The sequence below is a fragment of the Neomonachus schauinslandi genome, chromosome 6, assembly GCF_002201575.2.
Source record: "Neomonachus schauinslandi chromosome 6, ASM220157v2, whole genome shotgun sequence".
NCBI classification, from domain to species: Eukaryota; Metazoa; Chordata; class Mammalia; order Carnivora; family Phocidae; genus Neomonachus; species Neomonachus schauinslandi.
In genome coordinates this window covers 49,844,309-49,865,272 of record NC_058408.1, presented here as the reverse complement: position 1 = coordinate 49,865,272, position 20,964 = coordinate 49,844,309, and the positions used below count along the sequence as shown (strand labels likewise).

At 44.7% G+C, this 20,964-nt stretch overlaps 1 protein-coding gene across 2 annotated transcripts in view; it reads right to left on the bottom strand.

Moving 5' to 3' along the window:
* ASTN1 (astrotactin 1) overlaps positions 1-20,964 on the bottom strand; it is a 304,291-nt gene that overhangs the window by 65,296 nt on the left and 218,031 nt on the right. For both annotated transcript variants that reach the window (XM_044916397.1, XM_021682607.1), the window contains exons 12-16: positions 15,944-16,110; positions 12,418-12,612; positions 10,827-10,954; positions 4,373-4,477; positions 1,795-1,983 (exon numbers count right to left, since the gene is read on the bottom strand). In XM_044916397.1, coding sequence (XP_044772332.1) covers positions 1,795-1,983; positions 4,373-4,477; positions 10,827-10,954; positions 12,418-12,612; positions 15,944-16,110 — 784 coding nt within the window. The remainder of the gene's footprint in view (positions 1-1,794; positions 1,984-4,372; positions 4,478-10,826; positions 10,955-12,417; positions 12,613-15,943; positions 16,111-20,964) is intronic.

Below are 20,964 nucleotides of genomic sequence, written 5' to 3'. Positions count from 1 at the left end.
AAAAGTGGAAGAAAATCTTCCTCTGTTTTATGTATTTATAAGTCTTCATCAGTAGCACACTTCATGCTTTTGGAAGAAAAGGAAATTAGCACCTAGGGAGGAGAAAACCATTTAAGAGTACTAAGCAGACCAAACGATAAAATAAATAAATAAACTCTATGTGACACAGAGTAAGATCTGGGAGGGGGGGTGGTGGTATACATGGACAACTGAGAGAGATCTAAACAGACATATTAAAATGTTCGAGTATCTTCTAAGATCAGTAACAGGCAAGGGGTTATATACAGAATACTTAGGAGAACTAAAGTCACCAGTGGGAGTGTGACAAAATGAACTCCTCCTTGGTAAGAATGGCTTGAGATCAACGTGGGGAGGGCACAGTGCCAAGGTCATGGATATATCTCCCTCCTGGGCTCAGTGTTGAACCTCAAGGATACCGCAGCCCTCGGGATAGAAGCACGGAATAGAACCAGGGGTTCCGGGGAAGGTCAGACTTCCCAGCAGTCCCAGAACCCGGCCATCCTTGAACCACTGGCAAACAGAAACAGGGGAGGAATTAGCCTTTTGATTCAATCACTAAGCTCTGGCATAGAAATGTGAGAAAGCTTTGCCAGCTGGAACTGGCCTTATCTACATTTGCTTACATGACACTCCTTTCTTGGCAAATTGGAATCAGAACAGAATTTTCAGAGATGGAAGTTTGAAAGGATACTAGAAGCCTGTGATTGTGTCTTTGAGTTTAGGGGAATCAGGGCTTGGAGGGAAATGCCTGCAGCAACTGGAGCCCAGACACAAGCCTCTTGCTTCTTCTGGAAGGAAATGCCCCGCCGCGAGAGAGGGCCTCGTGCCTCTGCTACCTCTTGAGCAAGACAAAACAGAAGTTTGTGTGGAGCTCAGAGAGTCAAGAGCATCTCAGGCATGGGGGCAAATGTTCCACCGCAGCATTGCTGACACAGAAGGTCCTGCATTGCAGAGGGACTCCTGATCATCAGATCTTAGGATGACCTACTTCTTGAGTTTCCATTGCACTAATTTCATCGCTTGCCCTTTGGCAACTCACGCAACCATAACTTGGCCTCATCAGAATGCCACGGGGGTAAGCTCAGAAGAAACTCCATGAATGGCAATTCTACATCAGTCTTGGTCGATCAGAACACGTATTTGCCAGCCAGTACTCCTCCTGTACCAGAAGGTGAATTCAGAAGCTTTGAGTAATTCCAATTTCTTTTACTTACTTGGACTGAATACTAACTTGCTATCCAACAGTGGACAAAGATTTATTTGTAAGGCTGTTATCCAGAGCTGTATGAACACTTGAGCCCATGGAGATTTCCTCTTAGCACAAATCAGTGGGGCAAAAAACGGGCCTAGACACAGGATAGAGTGAGAAGAGGTTTGCTCTGTGGTTATTGGAAGGGGTTGCCAGCCAGGGAGGGCGGAGGCAGGACATAGCGGGGCAGACTGTGACACTCTCCTGCTTCTCCCCTGTTCCATAAGAACAGTCGAACTCTTTGCCCCTGCTATGAGAGCAGAATGCGTGGGGACTGGTAAAAACCTTTAGAGGACTCTGTCCATGGTAACTAACACAGTGACCATACACTTTTGACCCCATCCTGTATCTAAAGGTTCCTCAAACACTCCAACCTTGGCAATTTTAAGGATGGGCATAGAACATTGAGGCGACATCTGAATTAGTCCTTCACCAACAGACTCCTTTAGTTTGGTCCCGTGATTCGCACCTAGACAACCATACCTGTACGGGGTGTAGAATCTGCTGACGAGCTCAACACTCACCTTTGCTGATGTCCTCATATTCCAGCCAGAGTCGCCGCTGCACCTGCTTGTTTGGGTACCAGATGGAACAGGACTCCTCAAAGCCATAGACAGCTTCCTGGATGTAATGGTTGCCAAACTGGTCCAACAAGGCCACAAAATCCCCACGCGATGTAGCCCCGTCCAGGGAGTGGAGCGCATTGCTGAGGGCTATGGAGAAACATCACCCAAGAGTAAGAGTGAGGACTCATAGGGTAGGTATCTGGATTCCTGGGCCATTCAGCCTCTAAAGCAGAAGCGCCCGTGTGGCCCAAAGTGATGCTGGAGAGCTGGCTGGACCTACCAGCTGAACGTTTCCAGTTAGCTAAATCAGACATTTTCGTTCCTCAGTGAGTATCTCTCAGGCCAGTTGGTTATGTTGTTAACTTCGTGCAGGCAGAACACTGCTAAATCTAACTCCCTGCTTAAGTCAATGTTATTTTTTTCTTTTTCGAATCGTAAGTCATGACATTAAATCAATTTAGTGAGCTCAAATAATGGCGTTTCAAAAAAAAAAAAAAAGAATAGCATAGTCTAAAATAGAAACACAAATACCAGCAAAGAACATTTCACATCGTAAAATGAAGTCCTGCTTCACCAAATTTCCATTGTCTGTATGTGGGAGTGTGCATGTTTCAAGGTCATGATGTAAAAAAAATGTATTCTAACTGTGGGTAGTGACCAAAAGAGTGTTTGGAAGTAGAATATTGCCTCTAGACATAGACACTGGTATTGGGAAGATAATGGAAGAAGGGGGGTGAGAAAAGTCACTCATATACTGCTTATATTTACTTCAGAAAATCAAAAGCATATGGACAGGGAGCTGGCGATTCTGCTCGCCCCCCTCCCGCATCCCCTGCCAAATCTCCATAGATTTGCTTTTCCTGTTGAGGAGAATTACACTGGTCGGAAAGATAGCCCATGACAAATTTTCCAAATCCAATACCTCCTGAACCTGGCCAGATTTAGTCAGCCTTCCTATGTCCACACCTGTGTCCTATCAGGACAAGGCAGAGCCTGGCCCGGGCACGAGAGCCCGAGTGCGGAAGTTCACGTCACCTGTGGTGCCTCGGGTGGCTTTGTTAAGCCCCAGTGCGCACGACACATGTGCCGGGAGCAGGCTCAGCATGCGAACAGGGCAGAGTCTCCACTGCTACGTTTTCCTAGAATGAGGAGTTGCTTAGTTCTTTCGAGGTTTTTCTGTGCCAGCAGAGTTTACTTCAGTAAGATTCCCCATCCCAATCCCTTCTTGCCGAGAACTCTTTCAGGTTAAAATAAACAGAGTTCTGAGTGCGCTTGTGTCCTATGGAAATGTTCTACATCCTTAATGCATTTTCTTTCCCTATGCATAAAGCTTTACCTTTCCTAAATATGTCCTGCTTCCTCTTTATAATCCTGTCCCCTATTTTTATTTCTCTCCTATTGGTGCCAAGGCTTTACCTCCCTATTGCTGACCTGAAGATCCCTCTCCTTGTCTTGTCATCCCATGCCAACAATATCATCTGGCTCTAGTTACCTTCTCATCCAACACAGAGAAACCAGACTCTACGGCATAAAATTCCCCTCTGGTACATTCCTTAGCTGGCTTCAGAGGAAGGAGTTGAGTAAGGTTCACCTAGTCCAAGCGGATAAGTTGAAATGGAGATGTGTACCTCTATTAAGGCCTTATCTGCAGCAACTAATTTTCCCATCTGCAAATTGCACATTAGGATTGCTTAAGTGCTAGGAAAAACTTGATTCAAGTCATTTACCGCTCAAATGTAAAGAATACTTGTACAAGGTGCCTCACTGTTCTGGATCAATTTGTTCTGGTTTTTGGAATTCACTGTTCCTTAACTTATTAGGTATCTAGCTCTCTTGCCTATCATCTATCTGTCTTTCGCTCACTTGCCGTTTAGGGACCATAAAAACTGTTTTCTATCCCCTCCCCGCCCCCTCCTCTTTCTTGCTCTTCTTCCATATTTCTTTCATTGTATGAAAACTCTAAGTGATGCTCTTTGCGTTTGGAAGGTTTTATTCTGTCAATTTATAAAAAGTCTGCTTTTGGGGGCACCTGGGTGGCTCAGTCAGTTAAGCGTCTGCCTTCAGCTCAGGTCATGATCTCAGGGTCCTGGGATCGGGTCCCGCATCGGGCTCCCTGCTCAGCGGGGAGTCTGCCTCTCCCTCTCCCTCTGCCCTTCTCTCTGCTTATGCTCTCTCTCTCTCAAATAAATAAATAAATCTTTAAAAAAAAAAAAAGTCTGCTTTTGCATATCCTCTCTGTACACTGTGTGACCCCAGGAAGAAAGATAAGGTAGGTGTTTATCTTCAGCGGCCCTGCCTTGCCCTTCCCATCACTTCTATAGTCCAAGATAAAACTTGCAATTTAATCTATCTTTAGACAAGGATCCAATTCCAGGTGTTTGCCCTTAAGGGTGAATCTGAGTGAATAGGTTCTGTATCTCACGAAGTGGCTACATTTTCGACTGTATCTGCAACAATGGGATAAAAGGCTTGTGCCCTTGGAAAGGCTCTCCACGCCCCAGGAACAGGGGGAGGGACGGCTTGCTGCCGTGCTCACCCTGAGAGACGGCCACTTGGTTGAGTTTGATGTGGTACATCACAGACCGGACCTTCCAGTGCTGCAACACAGGGTATCCAGACACCTCACTGAAGTTCACCATTCCTGGGGACAGAGGAGACGCGGGCTCAGTGTGCGCGATTGATTCACAGGTCCCAAGTCTACCGGGTTAGCAGGTGTCATTGTGAGAAAACGAGAAAGCGTTCTTTGATGGAGAGAATTTCTGGAATCACAGTGACAACTCTCACTTATTGAATCCTTCCCCTGTGGCAGACATTTTGCTAAGAAGTCATTTGATCATTGCAAGATAGGTGTTACGATTTGCCCTTCATAAACGGGGACACTGGGGTCCAGAGAGGGTGTTTGCTTAAGGGCCCCGGGCCACCAGGTGGAGCCAGGATGGAGTTCCAGATGTATCTGAGACAGGGCGGGGTTCCTAACCATTCTATAATATTCCCTTAGTAAATTTATATGAAACTCTAGGCTGACTGTAACACACGCGAGTTTTACTCTCTTTAATAGCTATAGTAATTGACTCAGCTCACGTACCTGATAACATTGATTTTTCTGTCCCGTTTAACTGATTTGTGTTCAGTATTTAAGTTTTAATTACTCTGAAGCTGATAATGCTGATTTCTTCCTCACCAGGAGGGAGAGGGTCAGTGTGACTCAGTCATTAAGGAGCAGGGTGGCCCTGTAGGGACAGCCATCTATGAGCCAGACACTGTAATAGACACTTTATTTGTGGTTTCCCTTTTACCAATGGGAGAACTGAGAAGCCAAGGTACTTGTCCAAAGTCATTCTCAACAAGCACATCCTTGTAGCCGCTTAGACATGCTAAAATGGGCTATTCCTGCTTGAGCACTATGGAGAAAGAGTGGCGTCCTGTTTGAATTCTAGTATTACTATAAATATAAAATGCTACAGAAACAAAATAATTAGACCACAAGGAATAAAAAAAAATCACCTTGCTAAGCTTAGAAAACTAATTTTAGCTTCATTTCTATGCCTAACGCTTGCTATGTGTGTAAGTTAGAGGAATAAATATATATGGGTATGCATGTGTGTAAGTGCATATATACATATATCTGTAAATAGAATGGCAATATGTATAGAAACTTTAGATAGATACTGTGTATAAATATTATGTGTATAATGTGTATAAATATAATGGCAATAATACATACCTACTGAATTATCCTGCCATTGTGACCCATGCCTCCTTCAGGCTAAATCAACAAATTTAATACATAAACTGGAGGAAGAGGGGGCGGGATTAATTAGCTGCTTGTCAACTCTGATCAAATTAGTTGAGTAACTGCCAAATTTCCATTTCAGTGTGAATCATACAGGAATAATTACCGGTAAGGCAAAAAGCAAAAAGGTCAGAAGGGGTGCTTAGGGAATCGATTGCTTAAATTTCATCTTGGGCTATCAAAGGTAAGCTACTTGAAACTAAAACAAGGTTTTCAGTACCTTTTTTCTTTCAAATGTTCTTCTTTCAGGGCATTAAGTTTTTTGACAACAGTTATACTACTACATACTCTGGTTTTTCACCTTTAGGTTAATTTTAAAAGCATGTAAATGAAATTCGAACTTTACAGGATTAACACCCCAGTCACATACCTCCAAGGCACGTTTCATTAGGGCGTAAATGCTTTGTGGAACCATTGTACATAACGTGCCTTCTCTAGTTACGTCAGCTCACCAGCTTGCTGTTATTTCAAAAAGTCTATTAATAAAAAAAAAAAATAGCAAGCCCAATCAATGAAGACTTTTCAGTATACTGGAAAACATTCCCTTTAATGGAGTTGTTTCCTAGTGGGAAAAGAAATGGGCGGGAAACCAGGAGGCCGGAGTTCTAACACCAGCCGTGTTGCTGGAGAGGCAGTTTCTGCTGCCAGCCCCGGGCTGACTTCCTCTCTGGCTACCTGGCTGCCGGAACTTTTGGTTGCCAGGGACTTCAGCTGTCAGGCGAGAGGCTTAGCTAAGGTGACCTCTTGCCTCCTCTTCAATCCTGAGGTTCCGACCAGCTCTGTGACTTTGGGCCCGGCAACTCCTAAGTTTCCGTTTTCCTATCTGAAAAGTGGCGATACTGGTATTCATCTTACCTGCTTCACAGGTAGGTTGCCAGAACCCAATAAAGTTCTGGGCATGAAACTACGCTGAGAAAAAAATAAAGCATCGTGTACACGCACGGCTTCTATAATTGTCACCGCCTCATCACCCCTAATTGTGTACACTGGCCATTTCTTCCTAGATGCTTTTGTTATAAATTCTTGGGCTTTAGTTCAGAACAACGAGTGAAGAAAAAATAAAGAAGGCAGGGATGTAAGGGGATAGGAAGGGATTACGGTGTCACATGTTCACCCAAAATGAGCCAAGCAACTGAGCCCCATTGCTTAGTCACAGAACAACAATCTTACTGAGTGCATCTCGGCTCCACCAGAATCAGGGAGACAGGTGCAGAACTGTCAGTGCTTGGGAGGTATCTGAGCCTGCATACGGATAATATGTCCATAGTTAAAAAGAATGGGATATTTTAAAGTATACATTTTCTAGCTGGGTCATAGGATTCTTTCTCACTGTGCCCTTGACATGTAATCAGCTCTAGTTTTTATTTTATTTTATTATTATTTGGGAATACATCTCTCAATGACTCTTTTTCCAAACAAAATATCTCTGTTTTCTCAAGAAAGAACATGCTTTCCCCTACCTATGCTTGAAAAAAAAAGAATGACTGAATAGACTTCTATGAGAGGAAGGGAGGGAGGGAGGGAGGGAGGAAGGAAGGAAGGAAGGAAGGAAGGAAGGAAGGAAGGAAGGAAGGAAGGAAAGAAGGAAGGAAGGAAGGAAGGAAGGAAGGAAGGAAGGAAGGAAGGAGGGAAGGGAGGGAGGGAGGGAGGGAGGAAAGATTGGTTTCTCCTGCTACCTTATTTGAAATGTCATGGAAATGTATTTTGCCCAAGAGTTCTAAAAATCTGTTTCTTGCGATGAACCTGAAGAAGTTCCAGGGAGATCAGAGCTCTAAATCTTCACATAGATTTAGCAATTATGGCATCCATTGGCCCATGAATGTGGCCAGCAGCCTCCTCTCCCTCCTTGGTCTACTTCCAGAGTCTTCTTTTTCTCAACTGAGAGACTCATAATACAAAGGGGCAATGGCCTGACCATATATAAAAATAGAACTCTGACCCATAATCTGCCCCAAAAAGCCCAGGAAACCAACCTATCATCTCTAGTAACCAGCCCAAGGAGCTAGTCTACTGTCTGTAAATCAGACTTAGAGAAGTCAGACCACTATCTCTAGTGACCAGCCCAGGAAGCCAAACAATATGTTCTGTAAAAATTGGCCCAACATGTCCAGGACTTGATTGATCACTGATAACTTTCCTGATTTGTGTTCTTGATTCCAACTTAGGTTCAACCAGAGAAAGGCAAATATGTACCCCTAAACATCTGCCTAGAATGCCTCATTCCTCCATAGTTAGTTGGCCCACCTACATGCCAACAGTCTCCAATCAGGGCACACCCGAAGCCCTCACTTGTTTCCTCTAAAGCTCTCCTACTCCTCTGTCTGCCCTTCAGTCTCAGCCAAGATGCAAGCGATGGTGGCTGAATCCTTTGCTATAGCCAGCTCTGAATAAGAAGCCTTCACCTGTTTTAATCTGACTGCTCTTCATTTATTTCCACACAACTTGTCACACCCAAAAGTCTGGTGAGGCTCAGAGTTCTTAACTCTTATTTTGATGAAGAGGGAAGCAGCACTCATCAAGATAAAGCGCATAAATCAATATTTTCCAGTATGTTCTTCAAACCAGTAATTCTGAAAGATGGAAATAGTTATTATGTGTAAAAGGATTCTCTGGTTAAACAGGTTTGGGAATTGCTGGGTCAAGTGAAGTAGAAGGGAGTTCTTCACTATAGGGCTGCTGGGGACCTGTCTCTCTAAGCTAAGGTGTTGCAAATTGCTGAGAGGTAGATACTATAGTCTTTCCAAATGTATTTAAAGAAAGAACCTATTTATGAGTGGAGCACTGGTTTTTCATGAAAAAAACACCACCGTGCTTGTAAATGCTGAGGTTGAAGATTCTGAAGATCACTTTAGCTCTAAAATCTTCTAAGCTTGTAGGTTTATGGGGATTATGACCTATAATAGCACTTAGTGCAACATGATATGATATTCTCTCTGTGACTCTCAGGAAAGATACAATTAAAATGTTACCAGAACTAGAAAGTTAATATGGGAGAAATTTGGTCAACCATCTCTTTAATTCTTCTAGTCATTCTGGGCTTTAAGAAAAAAAAAAACAAGACTGAACCTTTGTACATCAAATGTTAGACTTGACTTTCTCAAGGCCATGAAAAATGGAAGTGATCCATATGGACATCCTTCTACTCCTTTTACCTCCAATATGCCAAATTAGGAGAGGTCCAAGGGCACTGGGGAGAAAGAAATTTCTGTTGTGGACGAGGACCCGGTTTGGATTTGTTCCTTATTTCCAAAGATGTAGATTCAAACGTGGTCTTCTGATGTCTCTCAGATCTAGCCATGCACTCCTCCAAAAAAGCCTCAGGTAGCATCCAGGACAACTCTATGTCCTCCCAGCCTAGCGACTGAAGTAAAATCTCCTCACCTCCACAATAAATTATTACGTGTGAGGTCTTGGTGGATCTTTAAACAGAAGACACATATCTCTGGTGTGGAACCTGTCCTATTTGTGTGTGTCACATCACACTTCCCTTTATATATATTTTACACACACACACAGGAAGTATTCCTCAGCAAATGATGTGGAAACAAGAAAATTAGATTCTCTAACACTAGAGATAGAAGCTTTAGACATATGTCCAAAGGCTGCATTTTAATTTTTTCCATTCAGGGTGTTTGTCTGTGTGAGTGTGTCATCTTTCAGACAGCAACTGATTCTGATGACATTTGTTTCTGGTCCAGAATATATTTAAGTTGTTTTCTCTCTTACTCCCTCTGTTTCTATAGGAAAAACACTATTTGGTAGTTTTTGAATGTTCATGTTCTTTTCCTTCCTTGATATACTTATTTATTTAACAAACATAGATCCCACTATGCATCAGGAACTATTCTAAAAACTTTACAAATATTGGGGCGCCTGGGTGGCTCAGTTGGTTAAGCGACTGCCTTCGGCTCAGGTCATGATCCTGGAGTCCCGGGATCGAGTCCCACATCGGGCTCCCTGCTCGGCAGGGAGTCCGCTTCTCCCTCTGACCCTCCCCACTCTCATGTGCTCTCTCTCATTCTCTCTCTCTCTCAAATAAATAAATAAAATCTTTAAAAAAAAAAAAACTTTACAAATATTAATTTATTTATTCCTTGTATCCATCCTATAAGGAAGACAGTTTTATATTCATTTTCACAGGTAAAAATATTGAGGCACAGTGAAGGTAGGCAACTTGTCCAAGATCACACAGCCAGTGAAGAGTTGAGCCAGGTGTCAGGCTCCAGAGTCTATGTGATTGCTACACAATACTCCCTCAGACAGACCTACTTCTAATCTGGCTCAGGTCTAAAATAAAGTTTTAAACATAACTTGATATCTTGAAAAGGCTTGTCCTCAGCACAATCTATTCTTCTGAAAAGGAAAGAAAAAGGACAGAAAGGCATAGGTTAAGGGAGACATGGAATGAGGAAAGAAGAGAAGTAATGGAGAAATGAACAAACCAGCAGTGGAGCTGAGCTCACATCCAACTTTTTGGCAAGTGATGCTGAGTTCCTGGTTGGCTGTCCCTTATGGGTCCATCGGACCCTCTGAAGTGTCTTGTTTGGTCCAGGAGGTGTTAATGGGTGGCGGGGTGTGGTCTTTAGAGGCTCCTGCCTCTTCCAATCAACCCATACCTTAATTCCATAATGATCCCAGGGCAAGAATGTCACTGGGCTCAAACAGCATTGAAGGGCATTATCTCCAACTTGTGACGAGAGCCATGAGCCCCCAAGAGATTGCATTGTCTAAGGTCACACAACTAGAAAGCAGCAGAGCCATGACTCAAAGGCAGGGTCATTTGACAACAAATCTCTGTCATTTTCTCCATAAGTACCTGCCAGGGAACCCAATGGCCCCAGTGACAGATATCTAGGTGATGGTAGCCGTCCACCTTCTCTCTGACTCTACTCCCCTTAATCCACTGAGACCTCTGAACTTCTACCCATCTATTATGCCATCTGTTTTCAAAGCATCCCAATAAGACTAGCGGGGAAAGGTATTATTAGACCACTTTTGCAGATGATTATATAATAATCTTGGCAATTTCACTGACAAATAATCCTACTAGAGTGTTTTAGAATTGAGCTTTTATTGTGTATCAAGGAAATCATTGGCTTCAAAATGAAAACAAGAGAGGTCAAGAGTTTTGAGATTATGAAACTGTTGGGAGCTGCCTGGTTTTTACCAGATGAGTAAGGGCAGGAGGCACACTCACCAGTCAGGAACTCGGGGTCGGGGGTGGGCTCCGAGATTTCCTCCAGGCACTGATTCTCCAGGGGGACAGTGGCCACCACAAGACCATCTGGCAGTTGCTGGTCTAAACCTCGAGCAAAGTTGTTTTGCCTGGAAACAGAAGCAGATTTCCATTTCTGAGTATTAAGGTGTATTAAGGTGAGCCTCACTCCTCGGTGGGCAATCTATATCTCAACCTACAATAAAAAAAAATTCTTCCTGGACCAAAAGGTTCCCCTCCTTGGGAACTGAATCCCACTTGATGGACATGTCTGGAGCAGGACAGGGTGTGAGAGGTAGGGTGAGGGCTAGGACAGAAAAGAAAAAAATCAGCTGAAAAGTTCTACTCAGAAGATCGAGAACATTCTTCCCTCCCTCCCATCCCAGGCCCTATTCCCCGATCCCCACTGCACAAGATCTAGGCAGACTCAGTCTCATTTCTAGACTACAGAGAAAATTCTAGCCACCACAAGATTAGCTATGACACCTTACTGCTTGCCACTGGCAAATGAAATCCCAACCTAAAAGGGGAAATATTAATAAAGCCCACTGTCTGTAACAGAAACAGCAACTGACTTCAAGAACAGGTTTGGATACTTACTACTCGTTTGCTCGTAGGAGTCCAGGCCTAGGTTGCTATCAATTGCTGGCCCATATTATGACATTCTCCTCCTCCTCCCCACTCCCTCCCTCCTCCTCTTCTCCCTCATCATCATTATCTCCTGGAAAGCATGATTTCTCAGGAAGATGTACTCTAATAGCCTAAGAGAGAATAGGAACAGGGGTCAAATGGAGAATTTCCAAGAAATATTCTAAATCAATGGTTCCAAACATTTTGTTCTCAGGACCCCTTTATAAAAGTTTTAAAAGTAAATGAAAGCTCCAAGTAGCTTTTGTTTGTGTGGATTATATCTGTCCATATTTACCATATTGGAAATTGAAAGAGAAATTTTAGAAATATGTATTAATCCAACTAAAAATGACAATAATCAACCCACTAAATCTGAACATATTATGAAAAATGATGAGAAGAGTGGCATTTTTAAAATATTTTTTGCAAATTTTTTAAATGTCTGACTTAATAGAAGACAGCTGGATTCTCACCTCTGCATGCAACTTACTGCAAGATATTGTTTGGGTTGATGTGAATGGAGAAAACCCAGCCTCTCTGTAGTTGGGAAAGGCAGGACTTTGAATATCCCCTGAAAGGATCTCAGCGACCCTCGGGATCCGTGGCCCATACTTGAGGACTGCTATTCTAGACTGACTCACGCACTGATTCTTCCACGCAGAGCAAAACAGAACCTGAGCATTCTCTGGTGGCTTCCACGGCAAATCTTGCAGTCTCTGCCTGGGCAAGACAGAAATTTATTTAACACTCTACTGTTCACCTAGAGGAAGCATGGTTCCCGGGTTCTAGAAAGAGAAGACCATGGGAGAGAACTCAACCTGTCCTTTTAGGATCATGTTCACCTTGCTCCAAGGTGCAAAACTTCACGCTGACTTTGAAGCTCTTCAGGGAAGAAGATCCATCAGTATCCCTGAGTAACCAGTTCCATAGACATGAGATTCACCTGAATGTTCCTTTCAGCACTTGTCCTGCAGCCACTTCCTTGGAATGGTTGTTGTAACCAAAGAACATCTCCCCAAAGAGGGTCTGGTTCATGGGAACCTCCCTGCTTTCCCCACAGTCTCCTCCCTCCGGGCAGGTCTCCACGATGAGTTGGCAAGAGCGACCATCCAAACCGAGCTTGTAATCCTCGATGCACCTAACACAGTAGGAAACTCAAGATAAAAAGTTGTTCCATCAATGAGCTATGCAGTCAACCCAACCCAACAGATTGGGAAGAAATGCCTCTGGGAGAGTGCTGGGTGGTAAAGATGATGAGTATCCCAGTTTGATTTTGTCCCCTTTAGGACTCAGTTTCTTAAGCCTACAAACCAAGTCTCTTTCCATTATGTGACTGTACAGAACCTCTCACCTTTCCTTTGCAGATAAGTGCTTTCAGAGCTTTAGAGTGCTTTCTCCTCTAAGTGGATCCTCTCCTAGATAGGTCAGGGTAAGAATCCCTGGAGATAAGTTTCTAAGCAAGTCACCACATTTAAACCTGAGATATTCTAGAACCTTTCTCCAGGACCATCTATGTGGCCAGACACTGCATTTATCTGGAGGGTAATTAGGCAGCAAGAGGAATGACACTGTGCTTAAGAACTTAATAACCTGCTAATCCAGTCCTGTGACAAGTCAACTAAAAAATTAGAAAGACTGATCATCTTCTGACTGTGTTCTGTTTGAATGTGTCCAAGCCCAAGATCATCCCAGATTAACTCCCCCTCCATTCAGAGTAGCCTTCCTGAACTAAACAGACACTAGGGCACGCCGTGTGAACACCTCCTTGGCGTCCCTCCCCATTAAGCATGTACAGTTACTCTAATGGAAGAGCAATACTGATGTTGGTAAACATGGCTCAATGACCTATAAGTCATTAACTGGACCTTATTTGTAGTTATATTGAGAAGAATATAATTTGTTAGTTCAAGAACTATTTTGATAAACCTGTCATTTAAAAAGCATATTAATTTCATGTGGGTCTCTCCTTAAACTATACCAGATTTAGAATTTATAGATGCTCATGACATTAAAACACATCGTTTATTACTATCCATGGTAATTGTTGTAACAAGATAAAGACCTCTGTTCTATATGGAGGAACCAATAATCATAGTGTCAAGTGGGGAGAAGCAGTGATTTTGCCCTTTACTGGGTGACCTCGGGTCAGCTGATGAAACTCTCTGAGTTTCAGTTTCCACATCTGTAAAAAGTGGGGGAAAAGAGCTGCTCTGAAGGGTTGTTGAGAAGATCACATGAGACAACGAACTTAGAGACCTTACAGTGTCCCCAGCAAAGAGCAAACACTCATCAAATCCTATCATTATTACCAGCAGAGGGACAAATGAGGCCCATGTTAACAAAACTTTCTTTGTATTACCCATTTACCACTTACATATTTGTGTTAACCGGTGTGACTAGAGGCCTTTAATTATTAAGTGCAGGTGATTTCGGCTTAACATAAAAATGTGAAGGAAGTCTTTTGGCAGGCTATCGACAGTGGCTTGGAGTGTGCTAAATTCCCACACATACTGAATTCCAACTGAAATAAGCAAGAAATTCCAGTTAGGAACCTACCGCATTAGTGCAGGCCACAGGTTTGATGGGAGATCCACAAAGGACTCTATGGCACCAGCCTAGGTCTGGGACAAGACAGTGAAGTGGCTCCTTCCTGGAGCCCTAACTTACTGTTTCTGGAAAGAACTGTGAAGCTGACTGATTCCCTCTCAGTCCCTCCTGAGCTTCCTGACAGCTCCCCCTTCCACGTTGCCCCACACCCCCATTCTTCTTGCTATTCTTGTGTGTGTCCCACTGTAAACTCCTTTGAGGGCAGAGGCCAGGCTCAGCTCCTGCTGTCTCTCCCGTATCTAACAGCTAACTAGATTCTCTGCACAAACCAGGTGCTCAAATGTATGTTTATTGGGCGCCTGGGTGGCTCAGTTGGTTAAGCGACTGCCTTCAGCTCAGGTCATGATCCCAGGGTCCTGGGATCGAGTCCCACATCGGGCTCCCGGCTCAGCGGGGAGTCTGCTTTTCCCTCTAACCCTCTCCTCTCTCATGCTGTTTCTCTCTCGCTCGCTCTCTAATAAATAAATAAATAAAATCTTTTAAAAAAATTAAAAAAAAAATAAATTAAAAAAATGTATGTTTATTAAAGAATTTATGAATTTATCTCTATTAACTCAAGTGGGTCAACCATCATGATAACATCATAGAGACATTAAGATTTAGATCAAGCTTCCGTTTATGGAATGGGATTTTACAAGAAACTGAGGGTAAAAGCTGTCAACTGAAAAGAAATAAAATACAATGAAGTACAATAAAATAACATTACCACTCCACCCAATAATCTTGTCATGATTATTCAGTAGGCACTGGCTTTTAGCGACAGAGCTAATATAGCAAAGCTGTGTTATTATAAACATTGATTTTCACTGCAAGCCTCTTAGAGTAGGAGATCCTTGAGGGCAAGAACTGCATGTCATTCATCTGTGCTGCCCAGTGGCTGACATGGTTTATGGCATAAAGTATGTACCCCTCCCTGACAGGCAGGAAGACAGAGGTGGGGGAGGAGGGGGGCAGGGAAGGAGTGGGGGGAGAGCAGAAGGGAAGGAGGAAGGAAAGGGGAGGGAAGGACAGACAAGCAAACTATGAGTGTTATTTACTTTATAAATATAACATGAAATGGTCTTTAAATATAATTCTAGTCAGTGGTGTAAATTTAAATTTTGAGGGAACCACAGAATTAAAAAAAAAAAAAAACACAGAGGGCCTGAATTCTAATCCTAAATTTTTCCACTTACCAGCCCCCAGTTTTTTTTTTTTTTTTTTTAAGATTTTATTTATTTGACAGGACAGAGAGAGCACAAGCAGGGGGAGTTGCAGGCTCCTCACTGAGCAGGGAGCCCCACGTGGGGCTCGATCCCAGGACCCTGGGATCATGACCTGAGCCGAAGGCAGACGCTTAGCTACTGAGCCACCCAGGAGCCTCAGCCAACTCCCAGTCTTGAGGGAGCCACTTAACCCCACTGTGGAGGAACTGCGCTGAGGAATTAATATGTCTGTGGGACGGTGGGCCTTCAGAGGCAGAATTCAATGGCGTTTCCCCTCCTCCAAAGATTTCCCCCTCCCTTTCTTCGATAATTAATTAGTTTTACACAACCTTTCCCACGCTTTTGGACCATGGAATCCTCTCGTCACAAAACACATTAACATAGTTCCATAGAACACAGCCTGGAAAATTCTGGTGTATGCAGGCAATGACTGTGGTCAGGTTCCTCTCCCACAGGGATGGGGCTAGACTTTCCCCGAAGGTCCTCCCAACTCTGATTTAATTTAAAAGTGCTGCCCTTCCAGTCCCGCAGGCTCTTTCCTCAGAGCCTCAGGGCCGGCCGACGGGGGACCTGTTCTTTTAGATTTTCTTTCCTGGTTTTAACGCTGAATGTCCAGCGTCCCAGCAAGCTGGCTGGCCTCCCGGCCGCTCAACTCACCCACAGAACATGAGGATGTTGTACAAGGCGGGGTCGTCCGGGAAGGGCGCCATCTGCTGGAGACACAGCTGCTCGCAGCCGCCGTTGAAGCCGTCTGAGCAGTCCACCCCAATGTGGCGGTCATAGCAGCCAGAGCTGTCCTTCATGGGGCTCAGTCCGGACGGGCACTGGCACAATCAGAAAGCATCCACGCAGGGAGGTGAATCAGGGGACTGGGTTCCCGGGGAACCGTAACCACTGACGCCTATTTTTAGTGCTCAGCCTTGAAACCATTAACGGTGGCAACTAATGCACGAGTTCCCCGCTATGCCGGACTCCCTTTAAAAGCAAGTGACCTTTTTGACATCTCGCTTCTCTCTGGGCACAGATCTCACACACATTTGCATTAAAGTCACTGCCTCCCTACAAGCTGGAAGGGAACGTCACAGCAAGACAGAGTGAGGTGTGCTGGCCTCCCAACTGGGTGGAGGCAGCGGCCGGAATGGAACAGCACAGGGAGTGTTAAGGTTTGCACTTAGTATTAATAGGACTTTTTTTTTTTTAACATGCAAACACGTTGCCAACGTTGGTACCAGATAGCTGACCGGGCTGGAGGGAATGGACAGGGCGGGGGCTTCCAGCTGGAAGGAGGAAGTGGACTTTCTCTGTGACCTTGGAGGGGGTTTGCCCGCTCCCCCGGTAGAAGTGGCCATACTCATGACCTCCCTGTCTCGAGGACGCCCTGCGGAAGACGCAAGACAAGGCCATCTGCTACATGAGCACCCATGGGTGCTGCGCTTGGGTTTGGGCTTTAGCCCAGTGTCCTGGACACTCTTATTGTGAAAGAATTTGCTTCTCTGCACTGCTATGTCCCCAGTAAACTCCCCAGGACTGCCAGCAAAGAAGATGATCCAGCAAGAGATGTCAGCCAGAATCTGGGGCAGACAAAGGGGCTTGGAGAGCCGCAGGGGCTCCCCGGCAGCCCCCATCGTGCACTGGGTCTCACTCATCCGTCTTACTCATTCAGCCCCTGAAACATCCCCTGGAGTATGCAGTATGATCAGCCCCATGTGACATGTAAAGAAACTGTGAGCACAGAAAACATAACTTTGTGAAAGTCCCACAGCTGATCACAGCAAGACCACACCCGAAACTTGGCAGGCTGGCTATGGGAGCCAGGACTCGGCTGGCCCATCGTTAGCTTACACCACGATCAGCCCCTGACACAACAGTCACGGTTTACTGAACACGTCGTGGGAACTGGGCATTACACTGGCACTCTGGGTATTTCACCTTACAGCACCCTGTATTAGCCTCACCAAATAACTGGAAACCATTAACAAACTGCCAATTAATGCGTGAATTCACTGCCCTGGAGCCCACCAAGTAAGTCAAAGAATATTTTTTGCCTTCCTGCTTCTTCCGCCTGTTCAATGGATCCTGCACATCTGCACTACAGCTGATCCTTCCACACAGGCTGCAAGAGGGCTAATGGCTTGCCCAAGGTCAAGCAGCTAGTATGGGGCAGAGCTGGGGGTCTGTCTAGATCTGACATGCTTTTAATGAATGTGCTCCATACACACACTTTCAGCTAATTAACACACTCCCCCAAAACCAAAACCAAAACCAAACCGAAAACGACTCTCAAAACTTGGTGGAACAGTGTTACCCCCCACCCCCACCCCCCCACCCCCTCTCCTGCCCTGCTGCCTGGCGGCTTCTTTCTCTCGACTGCCAAGCATTTTGGCTCTAGCAGCTTGGAGCTGCCGCAGGTGTGCCCCGGAAAACCCACCTCGCCTCACCCCAAGATCACAGCAGGATATGCACTGTTTGATGACACTAATTCTGCAATTTACCAAACAAATGGTCCCTCTGTGGGCCCGCCAGGCTCCCAGGCTGGTCCATCCCCTTCCTCTGCATGAAGCCAGCTGGAGTGCTGGAAGGTGAGGGCATTGAAAGTCGCTTCCAAGGGCTGCCCCATGCGGTGCAAACCCAGATGTTCCAGATGATGGTAAACAAGCAAATGAGGCGGCTGAGGATGGCCCCCCACGTTTTGTTGGCGCCCCCACCCATCCACTTCCTTGGCCATCCAGCTGTTAGGCCAGATGTGCCACCAGAAGGGGGCTGGCTTTACCACTGTGAGACTGCCCAGGCATGCATGTGGAAGCTTGATTGGAATTAAAGGGGCTGCCCTGGTTGCCATGAGTTGTTTTTCTTTTCTCCCTTCTATAGAGCTTGAGAAAAGCCATCAAAGTAGAAACCACGCCAGTCCTCCCACCTCATGGGGTTTCAATGCTTGCATCGGCTAGCACACCAGCCAGGACTCCCATCTTCCTAGCCACCTGCTTTTTTTCACAATGCTCCATCAAGCATGACTTCTGACAAAGACTTCACCAAATGAAACCCAAGCAGGCTTTGTTCCAGAATTCCAAAGCTTGGCATACCCGCATCTTGCCTGGCCTTGATGTCTAGATGCCCACTGCTTTGCCAAATTGGACCACCTGATATTTATACTCTCTTAGGAGATTTGGAGAGAAGATGCTTAGCTGCCTTGCCCAAGATGCACTTTTTGTTGTTGTTGTTGTTGTTACAAGCAAAACTAGAATAATAATAACAGCTGTCAGGGATTAAGCCATTCTATGTGCAGGACAATCTGTATGTGTTATCCTCAATGGCAACAACACAGACTTCTTTCACCTCATTTTACAGAGGAGTAAGCTTAGATTAAGTAGTAACTGGTTTAAGGTCACAGAGGGGGCAAATGGCAGAATCAGAATTTGGACCTAGATCTCTTTGACCCCAAAGCTCATGTCTTTCTCTTCTCCTTTGCTGTGCTGCTTCTCGGGTGTGAGAAAACATGGATTCACTGGAATCCCTAAAGAAATAGAGTCAATTCACTACGTCAACAGGTAAAGCAATCCTGTAGATTTGTTGTTTGTTTGATTGTTTTGAGCAACTCCCAGAGTACATTCTGGGATCAATTATGGATTTGTAGGTTTAGCCTAATATTCTCCCTGTTTCTCTTTCTTTTGTGTCTCTCTCATCCCCCCTGTCTTTCTCTCTCTCTCTCTCTCTCACACACACACACACTATATTAGGGTTGCACATATTTATAAGGCAAAAACACTCAAAATGTCCAGAGCGATGACCCTGAAGGCAAGACAAGATCCTCAATCACTGAAAAAGATGCAATTATCTTCATTGCACTGTAACTTACTTGGTCTGCAGTTCAGAGAAAAATATTTTTGAAAGATTTCCAGGGAAAAAAGAGGCTGAAACTGAAAATAGGGTTTTCTTCTCAACCCTGGTTGAACCAGTACCCCCATTCTCCAAGGGGTCTGACCAATCAGGTTTCCCACGGTGTAAGTTTGTTTTTGTTTCCACCTACATATTCCTTGTACCGTTGTGTTCACATTCTGGACTCCTCAAAATCTGCATCTGAATACAAAGAAAACCACAGGCTCCAAACCATGCCTTCTTCTTCGAAGTATTTGCAGCCAGAGCCCAGCTGTCAGGAGAGAAATCCTGTCTCCAGGATGTGCTGACATTTTCTCGTTGCAAATGTTGGCCATTCTCATCTCCTGGCTGGTGGACAATCTCTTCACTTGTTCCTTAAAAGAGAACTGTTTGCTCAGGATTGAGCCCCAAGGTCATACATTAACCCCTCTTTGCATAGGTTACATTTCACAGTCCCAGAGCCTTTTTTTTTTTTTTAAGATTTTATTTATTTATTTGAGAGAGAGAGAATGAGAGAGAACATGAGAGGGGGGAGGGTCAGAGGGAGAAGCAGACCCCCCGCTGAGCAGGGAGCCCGACGTGGGACTCGATCCCGGGATTCCAGGATCATGACCTGAGCTGAAGGCAGTCGCTTAACCAACTGAGCCACCCAGGTGCCCCTCACAGTCCCAGAGCCTTTATAAACTACAGGCTTAAAAAAAACCTCCATTTATTATGGCAACAACCCTCCCCCATCAAGAAGGTCTAATAAATGAGCTCATATTTTAGTGACCCCTAAAATACACAAGGTTAATCATCTTTCATGAGATGCTCATGGCTTCTTGACTTATTACTGGTCTAAGGTATCATTTGCTAATTAGTTTAAAATGATTTTCCCCCATTCAATTCCTTTTCTTCACTATATCTCTCCTCTTTTGCTACCAATGATTTTTGGTTGATTGATTACTTAGGAGTCTAGTCAAATCTCTCTAAGCCTGAGACACACACCTTTCAGTTCCGGATTATGAGGCGGATGCTCTGTTGGCAGATGAATATGAGTGATGGACACGTGCGCATGTTCAGGGTCCCTGGAGGAAGAGGAACACTTTCCCTCAGCTGAGCCTGCCTTGCCTTACCTGGATGATTCGTAAGATAGTCAACCATAACCCTTACTCAAAACAAGCTCCCTTTTAGCGCATGGTGATCTCCCTTTTACAAATAATGATTTCCCTGACTTTTTGATGGGCTCTGACACACAAGCCCAAGCCATGCAAGACTTCTCCCAAGGGGAAAGTTTGATGGGATTAAATTTATGCTTCGGCTTCTTGCCCCCATTTCTCTGAACGCCTCTGAGGCATAGGCTTCTGCTTACTGTCCTACAGAGAGAAAGAGATAATGTCATCTGTAATGGTCTCCACGCATCTGCGCTCCAGTAGAGGTAAAATGACACATTTCGTGGGAACCCATTGTGGACAGCATGTGGACAGAAGGGCAGCAGGGTCACTGGGTAATTCAAAGCTCATTAGAGCATAATGCTCTGGCAGGGAAGGTCATGTGTTCATTACACAAGAAAGCGGGCCGACCTCTTGCCTTCCAAGATCACGGTCTGCTCACCTAAGCACATGCAGATAGCGCACAAAGCAAAGGCATCTTTTGGCCACTTTCAGGATGAGTGTGAAGATGAGGAAGGAGCACAGGCTTTCCATTTTTTATAGCATTGGAAATAATTTTCAAACTTTCCAAGTTTTAACTCAAACCTCAACAGATAGGCTTGATGAGAATGAGGATGCCCTTGTTCAAGCTGGGAGTGGGGACCAGCGTCCTGC